At 41.6% G+C, this 19,579-nt stretch overlaps 2 protein-coding genes and 1 pseudogene across 2 annotated transcripts; 2 read left to right on the forward strand and 1 right to left on the reverse strand.

Moving 5' to 3' along the window:
* Positions 1–334: 334 nt before the first annotated feature.
* On the reverse strand, positions 335–4,030 carry LOC135680331 (mitotic spindle checkpoint protein BUBR1-like). Its single transcript, XM_065194214.1, has 11 exons — positions 3,609–4,030; positions 3,437–3,496; positions 3,188–3,332; positions 2,910–3,067; positions 2,437–2,518; positions 2,294–2,360; positions 2,175–2,229; positions 1,696–1,861; positions 1,523–1,605; positions 963–1,043; positions 335–864 (listed from the first exon to the last, which is right to left on the reverse strand). The coding sequence occupies exons 1-11, from the start codon at positions 3,878–3,880 to the stop codon at positions 804–806; spliced, it is 1,230 nt and encodes a 409-aa protein (XP_065050286.1). The 5' UTR covers positions 3,881–4,030; the 3' UTR covers positions 335–803.
* Positions 4,031–11,860: 7,830 nt separating this feature from the next.
* Positions 11,861–13,025, forward strand: LOC135680341 (large ribosomal subunit protein P1-like). The gene is made up of 4 exons (XM_065194223.1): positions 11,861–12,112; positions 12,215–12,338; positions 12,418–12,515; positions 12,633–13,025. The coding sequence occupies exons 1-4, from the start codon at positions 12,041–12,043 to the stop codon at positions 12,684–12,686; spliced, it is 348 nt and encodes a 115-aa protein (XP_065050295.1). The 5' UTR covers positions 11,861–12,040; the 3' UTR covers positions 12,687–13,025.
* Positions 13,026–14,879: 1,854 nt separating this feature from the next.
* On the forward strand, positions 14,880–18,945 carry LOC103983949 (granule-bound starch synthase 1, chloroplastic/amyloplastic-like; annotated as a pseudogene).
* The last annotated feature ends 634 nt before the right edge of the window (positions 18,946–19,579 follow it).

The following is a 19,579-nucleotide window of genomic DNA, read 5'->3' on the forward strand; positions in this document are numbered from 1 at the left end:
ATATTTTAAGTATTCTTTATAAGAAAAATACTTATCCAGAGTAATTTATTATTTTCATCTTATTTTTAAAATTATAATTTATTCATGTAATGTTTTTTTCACATTTGGGTTTCTCAAGAAGTCTACAATATATGCAAGAAAATTTGACCGAGAGAAAATTTTTCCCAGGTGATGCATTATTGTTGAAAAAATTTTAAAAACAGTACATTGCAAATGACGATGAACAATTATAGGACAGGAAAAGAGGTATCATTTAAATAAAATTAAAAACATGGACACTTGTAAACTAACTCATAAAGAGGAGCATTTTTAGGAAAATCACCCAACAAAATACGAAGACACAATTTATCCTTCGAAAAGGTGAAACTCCTGAAATCCAATACATTTACATGACGCATTTTATGGATAACATCTGCGATGGGATGATAAAATTATCCGCTACAATATGCAATAATAAACTGTCACACGACATTTAATTCTCACATCAATTACAGACTTCAACTACGTCGCAAGCACTGTCATGACAATTTGATCCATAAGCTAACACCTCATGCCACTTCATCGATAAGTTTCTTATCTGGAGCTCAACATAAATTTCTTATGTTTCCACGGCATCAGTGCAAGCTTTGGAGGAAAAAGCTGCTTGGACACGAAAAGACAATAATTCATGTAGTTCAATTGCAGGAAATCTCCGTTTAAAACTTGCAGCACACATCTGAACGCAATCAACGCCAAATTTATAGCCTGGGGAAAGAAATCCAGCCCACACCATAAGAAAATGCAACTGTAGGTTTCTGGGGATACTATCTAAGACTACTCGGAGGAAAATTGCGCAGTGGATTGGCTTTAAGCATTTCTGTTTCCCTGTTCAAGTCAGAGAGGTTAGTAATGAAGCAAAACCAAGCTGAGTGATAATATACGTACATATATTAAAAACAATTCAAAACTTGTGGATTTCTTACTTCTTTAGGTTTCGGCTAGTTGCTTGCCTCAGTTTCAATATGGAAGATTTTGGGTTCTTGGTAACTTGAACTAATGGCAACCTGATGCAAAAACAAAATCGAATTAGCAGGGAAAGAGTTGATTCGCATGATATATACCTTCTTCTTTTTAACTAAGGGTAAATAGTGAGGGTAGGATTCGAGTTCAGGATCTTATAATAAACTATTAAGGTCCTTTCCAACCAAGCTAGCTGACACCTTCAAATAATAATCGATTTCACATGAATAATATAATCACTAGATTGCACATTAGATGAATATAGATGAAGAAACATAAACCCCGTCCTTGTAGTGAGTGATATAGAATATCCTGTCAATAATCAAACACAATTATTAATTGCTTGTATTGATGTTCTAAACTGTCATGTCCATGCAAATCCAAATTATTATATTTCGAAGAGTACTATGGATTATTCGAATTGATAAGGATTTATTTTTCTGCTCAGAAGTATCAACTTTAGCTATGAAAATGGGTAAAGCTTTTCACATGCATGCAAAGGTTTAAACTTTGGATGACGTACTCTGAGCATTCGTCATCAACATACACCTCAATACAAGCACTTGAAGTTGCTGAACCTGCACTGTGTCCTATTTTTTGAGGGATCTGACACCATGAATGGCAATATTACTCAAGAATAACAACAGTGAACTATGAAGAATAAAGAGAGATTGACTTGAAAATTATGGTACAGACCTTATATGATGACCATTTGGTAGGAATTGAAGCATTTTCCTTATTTCGATCAGACCGGCATCCTAAAGTATTCCATGGCATTTCATTTTTCTTTAAGTTCGGGAGGTGATCATTTGTCCCAGAATTTGCATCCTTGTATACAGACAGGTGCCTATTGGTATCAACCCTGTGGAAACAAACATAGACAAGTCATAAATAGTATCAATTTCGGTAGTGGAGAAACAATATGTTCTTTTCACAAAGTGGAATTATCTAGAATATATAAATAATTAACAGGCAATTAGGCAGAATACATTTAGATCATTACATCGATATTATTGAATGCAGAAAACAAGCATAGCATAAACACAAACTATGATGAACTTCCAATTATACATCTGGATAATTAGCAATGCCTTTCCTCATTTACACCATAGCACGGAAAACCATGTCCACCTCATAAATCCCCGACTTTGGCTCCTAAAAGTGAAGTAGTTTACCTCTGCAGAGTGGCCATCCTTTTAGAAAAGACCAAATTTTCTGCTGTCTGTCTTCCTGGCACATTAAGAGATAGGTAAGCAGTACACATGATACACAATCAGACACTGAGATTCCTTACTTGATTCTGCCGAAGTTAAAACAGTTCCAAAGCTCCGCACTGGCAAGGGATTATCTAGCAGATCGTCCTGTACGAAAAAAATTATAAGGAGAATAAGTATCTGGGGAACAAAAGGACGGTCGATCAAATTCAACGCAACTTGCCTCATTGCCACGCTTTTTTCGTGATGAACGGATGAGAAATTCCCTGTATGCAGCTTCTAATTTCTCTCGTGGTGTTGCCTTCCTACAATACAAAGTTAAAATACTCTCTTAGACACAAAACAAACCAACAAACACTTACAATACGCTATCTATATGTTGACATCCAGTCCAAACTAATTCATTTGTGTTAATCAGAATATATTCAAAGGACATTTTTTCCTCAAAGAGTTTTGTCATCTTAGCCCTTTTCTATCAATATGGACGACCCAGGAAGGTAAGATGGATTTTACAGCTAAGTATTGACCTTAGATCAAGGATTAATGCTTAAGCCATGTCTAACCAAGACAAATTTAGGCTTGAGATTTACTCAACTAGAAATAAACAAATCTAGTTGGTGAAGTAGATACATCTACGAACCCCCCTTAATTTGATGATCCTATATCTCGATTGGAAGTGTTGCAGGAGGCTCTTACCTAGACAAACCGAGATTGAGGATGTCGTCAGCCTTTCTCAACCTGTTCTTTGCCTCCAGGTGCATGGCATAGGACGTGTAGAAGATTGAATGGCTTTGTCCGATCTGATTTGCATCCAGGAATTGGAATATGACTTCAGCATCAGCACAGTGATCGGCCTATGGGAGCAATCACGATCCATCAAAGTCACAAAGGACAGAAGTGAAGAAGAGAATGCTCTAACCAATTAGGCGAGGAAAGAAAGACAAAGGAATCAAGAAAGCGATAATGACACCCACATATTCCAGCCACACTTTGAGGTAACGCAAGTCCTCCCGATAACGCTCGTCATGCCAAAAGGTGCGCACGCATTGCTCGTACATCACGACCAACCCGGAGCACTCTCCTCCGGTGGGAAATGATTCTTGAACCCATTTTATGCACCTTAATTTTAGATCCGATGGAGGAAGATAAAGTAGAAATGTGCAGATCAATATCAATCCTAATTACAGAACAGTAGCACAACTGGCCAGGTGAGAAGCGCTTACTCAAGCCACGGCTGAAGAGGATCCTCGCCCTGATACTCATCGATGGCCTCTATCATCCTCCTGATGGATTATCGAGAGTTAAAAACAGAAAAGGCGAATCATTCAGACGGCACCCATCTAGATCTCTACAGGGAGAGAACGAGAGAAAAGTGGGAAGGAGAGGGAGGAGTGCCTGCGGGTGCCGAGGAGGGAGGCCTGGAGGTGCCTGTCGGTCTGGGATCGGAGGGCGTGGTTGAGGAGCTTCACGTTGCGGCCGCGCTTCAAAGGTCGGACATTCTCCTTGTACACCTCCCACTCAAACCCACCCGTCGCCACTGCGCTTCCATCCTCCACCTCCGCCTCTCGCAGCCGCCGCCGCTGCTTCTGCAAGAATGCCGTCTCCGGGTCTACATCCGTCACCACCAACTCCACCTCTGCTGCTGCGATCGATGCCTCCTCCTCCATCCGCTCTTCCTGATCTCAAAAGGTTACCTTCCTCTTCCACAAACACGTTAGCAAGAACACGAAATTCAAAATTGAGCGGTCTCTCCCGTCGCACTGTCTTTGGGCTGGTGTTACTAAAGTCACGATCGCTGCACGTGGTCCATCCCCCGGGCAATTCGATCCATTTCAAATTGATCTTTCGTAAGACATGATTGGATAAAAAATTAGGGATGAGTTCATAATAATGAAGATGCGGGTCCCACGGTGATAGGGAATAACGTGTTCCCTTCCTTGTAGTGGAGCTGTAGGGAAGCGTTCTTTCACCCCTTGCCGATCACGATTTTGGGAAATATCGCACGCTTGAATCCATCTCCCCCTTTTCTAATTGCATACCCTTAAGGAGTATTAATCCCTAACGACGAGGCTCATCTCCCTTTTTCCCGATCCCACCAAGTATAAACGCTGACCCATAAAACCTAAGGAGGGGATTAAAAAAAATCTCTATAATCATCATTCCACTCTTAATTTGTGTAGGGATTTAAAAAATTTTCTGACATTGACCACTTACCCAAGGATTCTAATGAAACCAAGGCAAGCCTCAGGGTCTTCAGAACGTCGAGGAATCTCATACCATCTTAGTCAGACGCGGAGTCTGCCTAGCATGAACCAGTGGAACCTTGAGATTGCATTAGTTGGATTTCTCCCCACTATAAGCACCTCGTGCTATCCATAGCCTCCGGGAAAGCTTGTGCCTTCGGGATAGAATCAAGCCGTGTTGACTCCCCCATCAACAATATTAAGACAATAATATTTTAGTGCAAAAGGAAGGGCCCAAATATCACAAGAATATTCACCTGTAAACCCCCTCAACGAGCACTCCAACGAGGAAGCACCACCGCCTACACATAGTGCATTCGGACAGAGAGGGCAACTACCCTCTTTTCCACAAGTAGACGCCTCCACTTCAGTACAAACTCTGGGGCACTATTGGTGTCGGTTCAACGACCTAAGGCTCTCCCATCCATAATTGAATGCGGGGCACCTAAACATCTCTGTTAAGGCCTTTCTAAGCCTCACACATCAGGTATAAGCATTGGTTGGAATGATGTAGGTCATTGCTCCTCTCTTATCCCAACTGACCCAATAATCAACCCCATCTCCAACACTATGATCGATGGTCCAGCCCTCGCTTGCTCCTACACCTCTCGGGGCCTCCCAACAGATCCACAATCGATTGCCCCAGACTACTCCCGACAAACTAACGTGTCACTTGGAGCACCATTGTCCCCCACAGTGGAATTTAGCTTACCCTCTCATCGTGGATCTGCCCTGCCTGAGTTAGAAACCCAATATGTTGACTCGATGAAGGATTTACTCAGGGCTCAACTTTGCTAAGTCGACCAATGCCTGGACAGGGTACAACGTAAGTTATGCTAGTTACAAGTGCCTTACAAGTCAATCACATGAGTGATGACACTTTTGGTTATTATTATTATTATGATATTTTCGTATTTTATATTGGATAATAAATATATTATGATGTCTTTGGATTTGTGTAATGGGAATTGGATCATGATAATGAGATCAATTCGTCGATAAACATATACCATAAATATTCTCAATCATGGATTACTCGAGTTGAACATCGAGATAACCAGATAGACTAGTGTATTATATACTTGTCCATATGATGGAGACAATTAGTCTCATAGTTGCATGTATAGGGACACTAGAGATATAGTGCAAGTGCTCATTGAAGAATGAGTTCATTAAATGATCCGCTCACGAAATGTTGGATAGTTAATAATACTTCATCGTCAGATAGTGGTTCTATGGTCCTAGTTGTGTATTTGATCCTTAAACTTGAGATATCAATGATGTCATGTATGAGCACTCCACTCTTTGATACTATGCTTAAAAGTTTGAAAGTTTTAGATTTAACATGGCAAGTCATCAGGAGTGGTAGCCAACCTTATGAAGTTAATTGAGTATCAATAAAGGATCATCCGCTCTCGATGTCATGAGAAGAATATCTCGTATGTTTTCACTCAAGAAAATCCCTTGTCAGGGTCATTCGGATTTAGAGAGAAGGAGTTCATCCGAGAGAATTTGATTAGAGCTCGAGTAGATTCCATATGAGCTTGACAACACCATACCCGGTATATGATTTATAAGATATTAGATAGACGAGGGATTATAGATACATGGTAATTAAAGGTAGACAAGTCCAATAGATTAGATCCCCTTATACCGTTTGAGGACTATAACGTAGTAGTCTAGTACATATATAGTCAATGAATTGAATGAATTATTATAGGGATAATAATTCACTAAGTCGAAAAGAGTTTTGAGTCAGAAGGAGTTCTAATATGTGTAAATTATGACTAGCTCGGTATAGGGCCTAGAGGATAACACACATGGTAGAGGATGCGACGAATAGAGGATTGGACATGAGATGTCTAATAGGCCCCTGTTTTAATGAATCCTTGGGTGAGACCCAATAGAGCCTAGAATAGTTATTTGATACTGATCTAATATACTTTAAACTCAGGATAATTAGATGGAGATCTAGTATCCATTATGGCAGGATCCATTAGGGTTAGTAGTAAGAGCCCTATATAAATAGGAGTTACGGCTACATGAGTCATAGGCTAGACCCACCAATCGTCTCCCCCTATCCTTCTCTCTATGCTTCTTTCTCAATCGACTACTTCCTCTACAGTACGAGAGGGCAGCAAGAAGGACTACCCCTATTATATGGTGGTGGTGCACGAAGGTGAGGAAAGAATACGTTGCAAGAGGAGGTGCGTCGTCACTTCATCCGCCATGTGGATTATCGCTAGAGAGGAGAACATTAGATCTCCTTTATCCATAGATTGAAATATATATATCAGAGATATACAAATTCCCTTAGGTGAGACCATCTCACATCTTATGCAGTTTTTGATATCACTAGTTTTTTGCTCTCAATCGTCACACACTATTCGATATAAATCTAGTTTTTAAAAATCGATTTCTATTCTGATTTTTTCCTGCACATGTAATGCTCTCCTAGATTTCCTTCCCAACAAGTTCTAGCACTTGAAGGGAGAAGCTTATGACCATGCTTTGAGTCGCTCTCCATTCGTCCAAAGCATTCAAAAGGAACCCCTTCCAGCCAACTTCCTCCTCCTGAAGTTGGAGGCATTTGACAGTAGCTCTGATCCAAAAAAGCACATTATAGCCTTTAGAGCCCATATGTCCTTATACAATATGTCGAACACTCTAATGTGCTGAGTGTTCCCAATGACATTAAGGGGCTCAACCCGAGAATGGTATAGCCACCTGAAGCCATACTCGGTCTCCTCCTTTGTCCAGCTCGTAGAAGAGTTCGAGCTTCATTTTCTCACTAATGTGTGCATGAAGCCCTCAACATCCATGCTGCTTGAGTTAAGGCAAAGGGAGGATGAGCCCCTCTCCCATTTGCCAATGAGATCCAAGGGGTCCAAAACGCCCACCCCTCTCTAGTGATACAAGCTTTCATAATAGATTTACAGCCCTCAAGATTTTTCTAGTCATTGGTTAGGAGGCTACCCGTGACTATCCTTGAAATGCTCTAAAGAGCCAACCAATACGTGATCGTAAATGTCATGATCTCATGCCAGAGCAAGGAGCCCCACAAGAGATCATACCAAGAACTATCCCGAACCCCAACCTCAGGCTCGCCGTAGAGGAGACACCCCTGACCCAGGGCACCACACTCAAGGCTCGAGCCAGTCCCTCTCAACATAACGAAGATGAAGATCTTTTTCTAAATAAGGAAAAAATGATTCTTGAAGGAGCTAATGACCTAGAGAACCCCCTTAGAACAGAGGGATAGATCGAAGTACAGTTTCTTCTATCAAGATTATAACCATGACACAAAGGAATATCATGACCTTAAGTACAAGATTGAGGAGCTCATATAAAGGGGCCACCTTGGAAAGTTCATTTACAAACCCTAAGAACCATCCCCTCAGCCCCAGGGCCTTGTCGAGAAGCAGATGGATGTCATCTTTGGCGGACTTGCCTCGAGGGGGGACAACTCCTCAGAACGCAAGGTCTATGCTCAAGCCATCATAGAAAAGTGCCCAAGGCATGAGGAAGGTTAGAAATCATTTTTGAAGAAGAAGAGGCTAAGCACCTCGACCCCACAAATGACGACACATTGGTAATCTCGGTCAGGATGGCCAACGCCCAAGTGAAGAGGGTCATGTTTGATACGGGTAGCTACGTCGATGTGCTCCACTTTAATATTTTCTAGAAGTTGGGATTGACAACATTGTTGACCGGGTTTATCGGGGATTCCATCTCCCCCCTCAGGATGATAAACCTATATATTACCTTTGGTGAACAACCATACTCTAAGACCCTAGCGACCAGGATTATACGAGAGACATCCCTTCAGCCTCCAATGGCATCATCAGTTGGCCTACTCTTAATCGGCTGAGGGCATTAGTGTCAACGTATCACATAGTGAATGAAGATTCCATCCAGGGCTAACATTGGCGAAGTAAGAACCCTTGGGAGTCCATACAGTGCTATCTGATAACAGTTTCGCTATTAAAGAAGACAAAGATTGAAGCATCACTTATGGATCTCAGGGATCCCAACAAGGCCCCTCCACATCTTGAGCCGACGGAGTAGCTAGTCGAGATCCCCCTTAACAAAGCCCAACCCCACCAAGTCATTAAGATTGTAGCAGTGCTCCCTGAGGAATGCCACATCTAGCTAATTGACTTCCTTGGCAAAACACCAACATCTTTGCTTGGTCACCCAAAGATATGTTGGGCATTGACCCAGAGGTCGCACAATACCACTTGAATATCCTCCCTGGGGCTCGGTCGGTAAAGCAAAGGCCCTGCAGATTCGTTCTCGAATGCCAACAAGCGATTTATGATGAAGTGGAGAAGTTGATGGAAGAAGGGTTCATTTCTAAAGTCCATTATCCTTGATGGTTCTCCAATGTCATCCTGGTTAAGAAAGCTAATGAAAGTTGGAGGATGCATGTTGACTACACCAATCTTAACTGGGTCTGTCCAATGGATAGTTACGCACTCCCCTGGATTGATCAATTGATGGATGTCATCTTGAGGCATAAGCTCCTCACCTTCATGGATGCATTTTTAGGTTACAATCAGATAAGGATGGCGTCTTAGGATCGGGAGCACACCTCCTTCATTACTGGCCGAGGTGTATACTGCTATGAGGTCATGGCCTTCAGGTTGAAAAACATGGGAGCTACCTATCAAAGAATGATTAATAAAATATTCAAATATTAGATCGGGAGAAACATGGAGGTATACGTGGATGACATGATAGTAAAAAGCAAAATATCATGCACTCATATGGTAGATCTGGCAGAGACATTCTGAACTATGAAGAAGTTCAATATGCACCTAAAATCCATCCATGTGTGCCTTTGGAGTCGGGTCGAGGAGGTTCCTCGGCTTCATCATCCATCGAAGGGGAATAGATGTCAACCCCAAGAAAGGCCACGCCATAATCGAGATGTAACCTCCTCAGTCTATGAAAGAAGTATAGCGGCTTACCAGGTGACTAGTCACACTTAGCTGGTTCTTATCCCAATTGAGCGACAAATTCCTCCCCTTCTTCCGAGCATTGAAGAACCTAAAGGACTTTATTTGGGCTAAGGAGTACCAAGAAGCCATTGACATATCGAAGTGCCACCTCGTTCAATTGTCACAACTCACTTCAGCCACCCCAAGTGAGACACTGAGCCTATACCTTACGACCACTAGCTAAGCTATCAGCTCGGTGTTGTTTTGAGAAGATGCAAGAGCACAACAACTCATGTACTACACTAGCCATATTCTGATAGCCCCGAGGAGTGCTATCCCTCTATTGAGAAGCTAGCGTTCACTCTAGTACTTGCAGCAAGGAAGTTGTGCCCTTACTTTCAATCACACCCGATACGAGTGGTCACTAATCAAACACTCCGACAAGTCCTCTTGAGATTCAACATCTTAGGGCAAATGCTAAAGTGGTCAGTGGAGCTTGGAGAATTTGACATACAATATATCTCGAGGATAGCCATCAAAGCCTATATGCTAGCAGATTTCATATCAGAGCTGGCACCCTCTCCTGAAGGTGGAGGAGAGCATGTCATCCCGACCTAGACCTTATTCGTCAACAGTTCGACCACTTCAGAAAGAGATAGAGTTGGACTTGTACTGAGGGGCCTAGACAACAAAGTCTTCTTTGGTTTGAGTTCAAAATAACTAACAACGAAGTTGAATATAAAGCTCTCCTTTTTGAGCTTCGGTTAGCATGAGAACTCCATGTGCAAGAGTTGGAATGTGTTTAACAACTCGTAGCTAGTCTTTAGCTAGATTGACAGGAGTTATGAAACCTGATATGCACCGATGGCAAGATACTTGGCCAAGGTGTGCCAACTTGCCCATTGCTTCCTCTAACTTACCGTATAAAGGATCCCACGGGTGGACAATGCCTAAGCAGATGGACTGTCCAAGTTAGCTTTAGCTTGAACGACAAGAAGGAGCCACCCGATGGTTGAGGTTCTCCCTGCTTGAACCATTGAAGCATAGGACATTGCCACCATGATGTGATGCGATAGTAGACAAGGATCCGTTAGGGACACTCAAATATGCTCTGGAGAAGCCCACTAAGGCAGAGCTCCTAGCCCGCTACGATGAAGCTCTACACTTGCTACGACGGGAGGAGGACCTGCTACGATGGATGATGAGGCCCGCTATGGTGGAGCCCTAAACTCGATATGACGAGAGGAAGACCCACTATGATGGACAATAAGATCCGTTATGATGGAGCCTTAAGGCCACTATGGCAGACGATGAGGCCCACTATGGCGGAGCCCCCATCACACTATGATGGAACTCTCAGCCCAATAGGGCAAGAAAAAAGATCCGTTACAATGGAGATAAACATGACAAAACGTCAGGCATGATGTACTCGAGACAAGCATGTCAGAAAATTACAAGCACACCAAATGGGATACACCCAAAACATAAAAATCGTGGAACCCAACCCAATCAACCCCAACGAAATAAAATGGTTGAATGATGTGCCTTGAACCCCCTTATTGGAGCCCTAAAGCATGTCTTCTAGGGTGGATTAATGATAGGGAACAAGGTGATGTCAACTTTGACCAGTTGACTCACCCAGCAACCCATTGCCACTTAGGTAGTGACGAGGGCAAAAAAGCCCACACGCCTCTCCTTCCTTGTAGCGAGTAGTAGGGAAGCAAACTTTCACCCAAAGGCCGCACACTCGACTGTAGGGAGCATTAATCCCCGACGACGGAACTCATCTCCCCCTTTTCCGCCCACATGCCCTAAAGGGACCATTGATCCCTAGCAATGAGGCCCATCTCTCCCTTTCTCGATCACCATTTGCTTGTAGCAAACACCAACCCAAACAAATGATACTCCTACGATCGTCCTTCGTTGATGATGTGTCATAAAAAACGTACCAACCAATCGTCAACATAAATAAACCCTTACAAGAGTACGAATCGAGGAAAGTGCCATCAACCTCCCATCATCGATCGTTCAGGTATAAAAATCAATTTCAATATGAGGATCGAAAAAAAAAAAAACTCTACCAATTTTATTTTATTATTAATTTTATCATCGAAATGATGAGGTAGGGAATTCCTTCGACGATAACCGCTTATGTAGATATTCTGATCCATCTCTGGAACGCCGAGAAATCTCACATCCCGATCCGATGCGGAGTCCAACTTGCACGAACAAATGATACCTCGGGATTACATCGATCGGATTTCTCGCCACTTCAACTACCTCTTGCGTCATTCATGTGGGCCTATAGGACAAACTTACGCTTTTAAGACGGAATCAAAGGACTCCCCAGTCAACGACACCCAGAATTCTACCAACCGGGGGCTCCTATTTACTAAAGCCTGTCTGGTGTTGGACAGACCCGCACGCCATGTTGCGTGTCCATTAAACCCTAACTCCTTACCAATAATTCCTTCAGCGCGGCTGAGGACGATCCGCCCTAGTCTCTTAGGCAAGCTTCCTCTCTTCCGCTCTCGATCCCTCCGTTTCTTCAAGCTTTTCTTTTCCTCTGGTGTTCTTCTCGGTGATTGCTCTCTCTTTCACGTCGGTCAGCGGCGGAGTCCTTCGTCACTTTATCGCTGCCATGTCGTCGATTGGAGAGCTCGCTTGCACCTACGCCGCGCTCATCCTCCACGACGACGGCATACCCATCACGGTTCTCTCCCTCGTTCTCTGTTCCTCTAGGGTTCTTCTTTTGTTTGCAGCGATTATATGTGCATTCTTATTTCTTTCTTTACGTGTCTTGTCGAATGATCAGTCGGAGAAGATCTTAACCGTAGTTAAGGCGGCCAATCTGACTATCGACTCCTACTGGGCGCCCCTCTTCGCCAAGCTCCTCGAGAAGAGAAGCGTCGACGATCTCATCTTGAGCGTTGGATCCGGTTCGATCTTGTTTCTCTTCTTATCAAGAAAAATCCGATTTTTAAGTTCTTTGTGCATAATGTTTGAATGTTCTTGCAGGAGGTGGCGGTGCTTCGGTTGCAGTCTCTGCTGCCCCTCCTGCTGGTGCGGGTGGTGGTGGTGCCGCTGCTGCCGCTCCTGCGGCTGAGGAGAAAAAGGTGAGATATTTGTTAATTTCCTTGCGTTTGTTTATGTTCGCTACATCGGAATTTAATCTGTAAAGAGTTGGCAAAGGGTTTCATTTGTTTTTTTTATTTTCCCTTCTGTTGCCGCAGGAGGAACCCAAGGAGGAGAGCGACGACGACATGGGATTCAGCTTGTTTGATTAGAGAGAAAGGGAGAGCACTGCTTTAGTACTATTGCCGACTTATGTCTTTTTCTGATTTTGGTGTTATGACGTTCAATTTTGCTTCTAACACATTTGCGTATGTCAACTCAAGGTGGCAGGATTATTTCTAATGGAATGTAAGAATTTTTCATGTTGGTATATGATGTTTCTATTTAGCGAATTGTTGTGTTCGTACTTTATTTTGTTCTATTCTTGCTATGGGCATGATTTGCGAGCATATTTTGTGGACACTGATCTTTCTTTAGCTTGACCGGATGCATATATTGCTGTGTTACTCTGGCACGCATGAACTTGTTCGGTGTCTGTATAGTATATCTAATCTGAGGTGCGAGTGCAATAAAATGTGACATATTTTTTGTTTCTTCACTTGTTGCACACAAGACAGCTACTCTGGTTGATGCTTACAGAGCCAATATTTCTTCTTATATTTTGTCCCAATTCATTCTTGAATTGATAATGAGTCTAGATAAAAACTGTGATGGTTGGTGCCCATTGATGACAATTGGTTTTGTTTTGCAAGGATGGATGAAAAAACCAACGATAATGTTATGCTTTTTCATTCACCATTAGTGACTAGCCATTATGGTGTTTAGGGTGCCATCCTTTCAACGTTTGATCTATTGTTCGATTATAATATCAATGGATTTGCGCCTACAAGTATTAGAGCCTTGTATAAATTTAACCATCTGTTATTAGTGGAATCATTGGTATATAGCATGAGATCATGGTTATTGTTGCTGTCTTTGTTCTTGATGGTTCTGCCTCTTTGTAACCTTTCATTCTCTTTTTAGACTTTCTGTAAAACTCTGCCTTTTGTTGTAGATTGATGATTGCCCTTCTCTGGTTGCAACTGTATATGAAAAAACAAAATTAAGGTTACGCTTTTCCATTCACCATTGGCAATGAGTTTTGGTGCCACTTTCTTCAGTCTTCGTGACATTGTTCAATTAGTATTAAGGTCTTGAAGGTTGCTGCCATGCACAAACAGTAGTAATTTAACTGTGTGCTATTAGTCCAATATATGATATGCATATAGACTTAAATCTTTGTCATTGGTGTTTCCATTCTACTGTAACCTCTCAGCGTTGAGATAGTCACCCTTCCTATCATTATCAGCAGCAAAGTGCTCCAACTTAATTCTTTGATCACAAAATTTTCTTGTTGAATTCTTTGATCTTTCATGATTCTTCGATTTCAATTCTCCATCACAGTAAATTGTTAGACAATTTATCATCACAGTAATTTGTTGTATTCATGGTTTAGAATACCTAAATGATAACATGAATTACTCTTTAACTGTATTAAATGATACCATGTCATCAACTTATAAAACCTTTTATTTTTTATCATCATTCAGTCTCAGATATGACAACTAAATGAAGAATTAGGAAGGTCAGTTGTAATTATGCATATACGGCCATGGTCTAACTATGAATGCATGTATATATATCATTTTGCACAATTGAATTGTATGCAATCACCTAATTTAAAATGCAATTCTGTTATAAATTATTGTTCCCATATTATGTATCAGAAGTAGTTGATGTGGACAAGCAGATGCACTCTTGCATGTAAATTTTTGTTCTGATCTTTTGTGTATATGCTACATATGTGTATGTACATTTTATACATGGTCCCAGTGTTTTAGCGGTTATCATGAGATCCAATTCCCAAGTACAAAAGTGTCCCTGGCTCTTGAAAGGTTCATCATATCTACTTTCCTTGTGTCAAAGGGCTCAAATGTGTTTGTCATCATATGAAGGCACCATCTATGGAGCAGCCTTCATTACGAATCGCTGTTCTGCATCCCTACAACGTATCGATTATGGATGTGGATCTTATTAATATGCGACCGTGGTATATTTTTGGTGCAGCTTGGTTTACGTTTGATGCACATTTAGATGGCCTCTTCATAACGCATGTTTGCTACTCGATAATATATTTAGACCTTCGATGTGTTCATGCTTTCCTGTGTTAATCATGATTGCAAATGAGTTTTACAATAGTGTCAAAATTTTAAAGTACTTAAAATGCCCTTTAATTGAGAACTTATTGTAATAATTATAAGACTATATGATACTAGTAAACTCTTATTGGATTCAAATTCAGATACTCCAAAAGCTTGTCGGGTTGGACCCAAGATCCGATATCGAGTCAACCCGCTAACTACCACAACGGGGGCAATTTCGGTAATCGGTCGCCAAAAAAAAGATGGAACAGTCTGCTGACGTGGCGGGATCTACGGCTCACCCGTGCGACGCACGCCCTCGCATATTCCGCTTTATGTTCTTGGTTCACCCCTGGACGCACGCCCTTCCCATGTCACATCGCCACGCGTCGCGGCGCTTCGTCTCCTCTCCTTCAGGGTACGAGGTTCCGCTGCTTCCCATGTCAAGCTCAACCCTCGCTGCTCGCAGAAAGAGAGGGAGAGAAACCAGTCTCTCTCTCTCTCTCTCTCTCTCATCGAAGAGAGAACGGTAATTTCTGTTGGCTTTCATATTGTTCTAACATCTGTGAGCGAAATCGGTAGCATTATCTCCTTGTTTTGTCGCGATCTCTTTGATACCGTGGAGTTTCTGCTTCTACAATGTTAGGTTTGAGTTTCTTGGATTCTTGTACTAGAAATTATTGATCCACTTTGGACCATTCTTTTACTAGTCGGATTCTCTAATTCTCGAGTTACTCTGATCGATCTTTAAACTCGAGTTCATGGGAATCAATTCAACATATGATTTGAACGAAATTTGGTACAAAGAACACTGAGAATTCACCAAAAAAATGCAAATATCTTCGATTCAGTTGCAGCGACGTATTCCCCAATGGCTGCTGTGACGGCATCGCACTTCGTCTCGAATCGCTCACGCTCCGCCTACAACGAAGCTTTTGATTCCGAGCCGGTGAAGTTCCAGAGCTTCAGGATTCCCTACTTGAGTAGCCGTGCCGCCGCTCATGAAGGGCTGAGATCGAGGAACGTGGTGGATTCACTTCAAATGCAGCAGAACTCGAAGGCATCTTCTGAGAAAGCTACAAGGGGTTCCCGGCGTTCGAGTCGTAAGCCCTGGGCTGTTGTTGTGTGTCGAAGTAGAATGAACTTGGTGTTCGTTGGTGCTGAGGTGGCTCCATGGAGCAAAACTGGGGGTCTCGGTGATGTTCTTGGAGGATTGCCACCGGCCATGGCGGTATTCCTTATACTGTTGCTCAATGCTGCACGGTTGCCTCATGCAACTCATTGATTTTTTTGTGTGATCAACAATTCTCTTAGCAGGAACCTATTTTGACTCGATTATTTGGGGCTGATCCTCCTGTAGGCTAATGGACACAGGGTCATGACTGTCGCACCACGGTATGATCAATACAGAGATGCGTGGGATACGAGCATCATGGTTGAGGTACGCTATTTAGTTGATGCCACAAGCGTTTCCAATCTTTTGAACCAAACTGCTTGATCTCTATTCCTGAATGCAGTTAAAAGTCGGGGACAGCATCGAAACTGTTCACTTCTTCCACTGCCACAAAAATGGGGTTGATAGGGTTTTTATTGATCACCCTATGTTTCTTGAGAAGGTTTTTCTTATATCTACCTTGGAAAATAATTTTCTAAGAGTACCGATAATGTTAATTTGTTTTGTCCACATAAAGCTCACCATAAATCTGCACGCCTTAGGTTTGGGGAAAAACTGGAGGAAAGATATATGGTCCTCTCGCAGGAACTGATTATGAAGACAACCAGATAAGATTCAGCCTTCTGTGCCAGGTGAGTGATACTTATAGATGCACTGAGGGACTTGTGCATTTTGTGATCAAACAATTACCAGCATCAGGAGGTTTCCTTGAAGCTTGTAAACTTTAAGTTTCTCTCTGTTGTAGTTTTCACAAAGATGCGGATGACTTTTTCAGGCAGCTCTGCAAGCTCCAAGAGTTCTACATCTCAACAACAGTTAACACTTCTCTGGACCATGTGGTATGTGAATGATCTTTGTTCATAATATTCTGTTGAACTGATCAATTCTACCAATGATTTTTGTTATTGTCAATGATTTCTTTTATCCAGGGGAGGATGTTGTGCTTGTTGCCAATAATTGGCACACTGCTTTACTGCCATGCTACTTAGAAACCATGTACCAATCACACAGCATTTACAAGAATGCGAAGGTGTGTTTCCCATGTTACCCGATTTTATTCTTAGTTTTTGGGAATTTCTACTGATAGATAGGTAACTGATTCATTGAGCAATAGTTTTACTTGGTTTCAGGTTGCTTTCTGCATTCGTAACATTGCCTACCAGGGTCGATTTGCCTACTCGGATTTTGCCTGTCTTAATCTCCCTAACCAATTTAAATCTTCCTTTGGTTTTATTGATGGGTATGCTTTTCAATTATATATTTTTTGGTTATTAATCTGAAATTGTTGTAAATGAATTTCTCGTCACAGACAAAATCACATAATAAATTGAATTTGCAGATATGACAAACCTGTGAAAGGAAGGAAAATTAGGATGAAAGCTGGAATCCTAGAATCAGACAGGGTTGTGACTGTAAGCCCATATTACGCCCAAGTGCTTGTCTCAGGGGAAGAAAAGGGTGTTGAGTTGACAACATCCTGCTGACAGGCATCACTGGAATAGTAAATGGGATGGACACAAATATGAGTGGAATCCATCGACAGACAAATATATATCTGCAAATTATGATGCAACAACAGTAAGCATTGCCAGCCGATTTTGACCTTACTTTTGACTTTACATTAGACTTATAAAGAAAGTTTTAGGTAATGGATGCAAAACCTGAATCAACAAGGAAGCTTTGCAAGTTGAGGTTAAGCTGCTTGTCCACCGAAACATCCTTGTTATAGCCTTCATCGGACGACTAGAAGAGCAGAAAGGAAGGCTCAGACATTCTAGCTGCAGCAATTCCAGAATTCATTGATGAAAATGTTCCAAGTTATAGTTCTTGTAAGTGTTGAACCCCATGGTTTGTACCTTGCTTCTGTTTAGTGCAGGACACTGATGAGTGCACCTACAGGGTACCGGCAAGAAGAAATTGGAGCAACAGCTTCAATTGTTTGAGAATATGTTTCCAGACAAAGTTAGAGCACATCTAAAGTTCAATGTTCCTCTGGCTCATGGGATCATGGCAGCTTGTCATTCCTTTTGTGGCAGTTCTCGAATGGAATTCCATCTGCTCGATTAGTTTCCAGTGTAGTTTTAGAGTGGAAATGTTTCATATCATTTTGCAGCTTTAGTTAGGCATTCTGTTATCTCATTCTATATTTATCTCTTTGAACAAAGACATGCGAGAAAATCTTGACCATTGTGAAAATTTTCTGCAGCCTCCCATGTGTGCCACCACTGGCGGACTCGTTGACACTGTCAAAGAAGGCATCACTGGTTTCCATATGCGTCCTTTCAATGTCGACGTGAGGACATGCTTCCTGTGTGAATCATCATATCAATGCGTCAACATGATTCTACAGAGCATGAAATTCCTCTTCTTTCAGTGTGATGTCGTCGATAAGGATGACATACAAAAAGTTGTGAAAATGACGAAGAGGGTGCTCGAGGTCTATCAAACACCTGCTTTCGCAAAGATGATTCAGAACTGCATGGACCAAGATCTCTCCTGGAAGGTGAGCAACAAAAGATTGATCCTCTCTCCTGGGATTTCTACATGTTAGCTTTTTCGTGCTAGGAAAATATTAACAGCCCATGAATATGCTGCAAACATCTCACGCTTCTTTATACTTGTGTGGTCCACTTGTTGCTTGCTTGTCCCAGGGACCAGCTAAGAAGTGGGAGCAATTGTTTCTGAGCCTGGGAGTTGCTGGTGGTGAACCAGGAATCAACGCGAGGAGATGGCTCCTCTTGCCAAGGAAAATGTGGCTACTCCTTGAATGTGATCACCATTATCGAAGGACTAACAAGCATTAGCCATCGACACAATACTGCTGAAATCAGCATAAGCTCACACTAAATCCAAGCCTCTTCATGTTCAGGTGCTCCCCGTATGTTGTCTGCTCTGGAGAACATCTTGGAGAGGTGGTGCTGTATATAGTTACTGTTGCACTTTATTGGCGAAGCCATCCATGATACTATTGCTTACAACTGTCTTTGTCCATAGCTGTGTGAGGCCATCAATCTTAAGGTATTATATTTGGACCTCATCTGACATATATTTGCAAGATATGCGATGATTATTCTGACAATGCTATGTTTCTTTTGAGCAGAAAGTTTGCTCACGAGCATCATGTTGCTCATCAAGTGGTCCTATATGTGCGGGGTGTTGCTCATTAAGTGGTCCTATATATGCGGGATCTGAAGAGAGTCAATACATAGTTTTATCTTTAAATATCTAAATTTTTTTATATAAAAAATTATTTTCATGATTTGAACTCTGATTTCTAGATCGTAAAGAACAACCTAGCATTTCCATTGTACTAAGGCCCATCATTTAAAAATGATCAAAACTAAATTTTAATTATTTTTAAAATTTTCAGTTATCTTAACCAGTAAACATCAGAGTATTACTAGCAAAGTCCAAAGACAAAAACCTCTCCTAAACATTTACTATTTGAAAAAAAAAATTTGGCTAAAATATTTCGAGATTTTCCATATATATGTACAAATGTCAAGGATGATAACAATACAAATGCTAACAATAAAAAAGAAATGAAAAAAAATAGAAGAATGAAATAGTCATAGCTGTGAACAAGAAAGGAAGAATTGATTACTTATCATAGACCTTCTTATTTATAGATAGACACGACCTCTTAGAGGTTTAACATGGATACGTGATATGATATTTTTTAGATATTACAAATTTTTTCTCATCTCGCTTTAGTTACGTAAAGGTATTGAGATTGTAGATCTATTCCCGA

The sequence above is a fragment of the Musa acuminata genome, chromosome BXJ1-1 (genome assembly GCF_036884655.1).
Source record: "Musa acuminata AAA Group cultivar baxijiao chromosome BXJ1-1, Cavendish_Baxijiao_AAA, whole genome shotgun sequence".
NCBI lineage: Eukaryota > Viridiplantae > Streptophyta > Magnoliopsida > Zingiberales > Musaceae > Musa > Musa acuminata.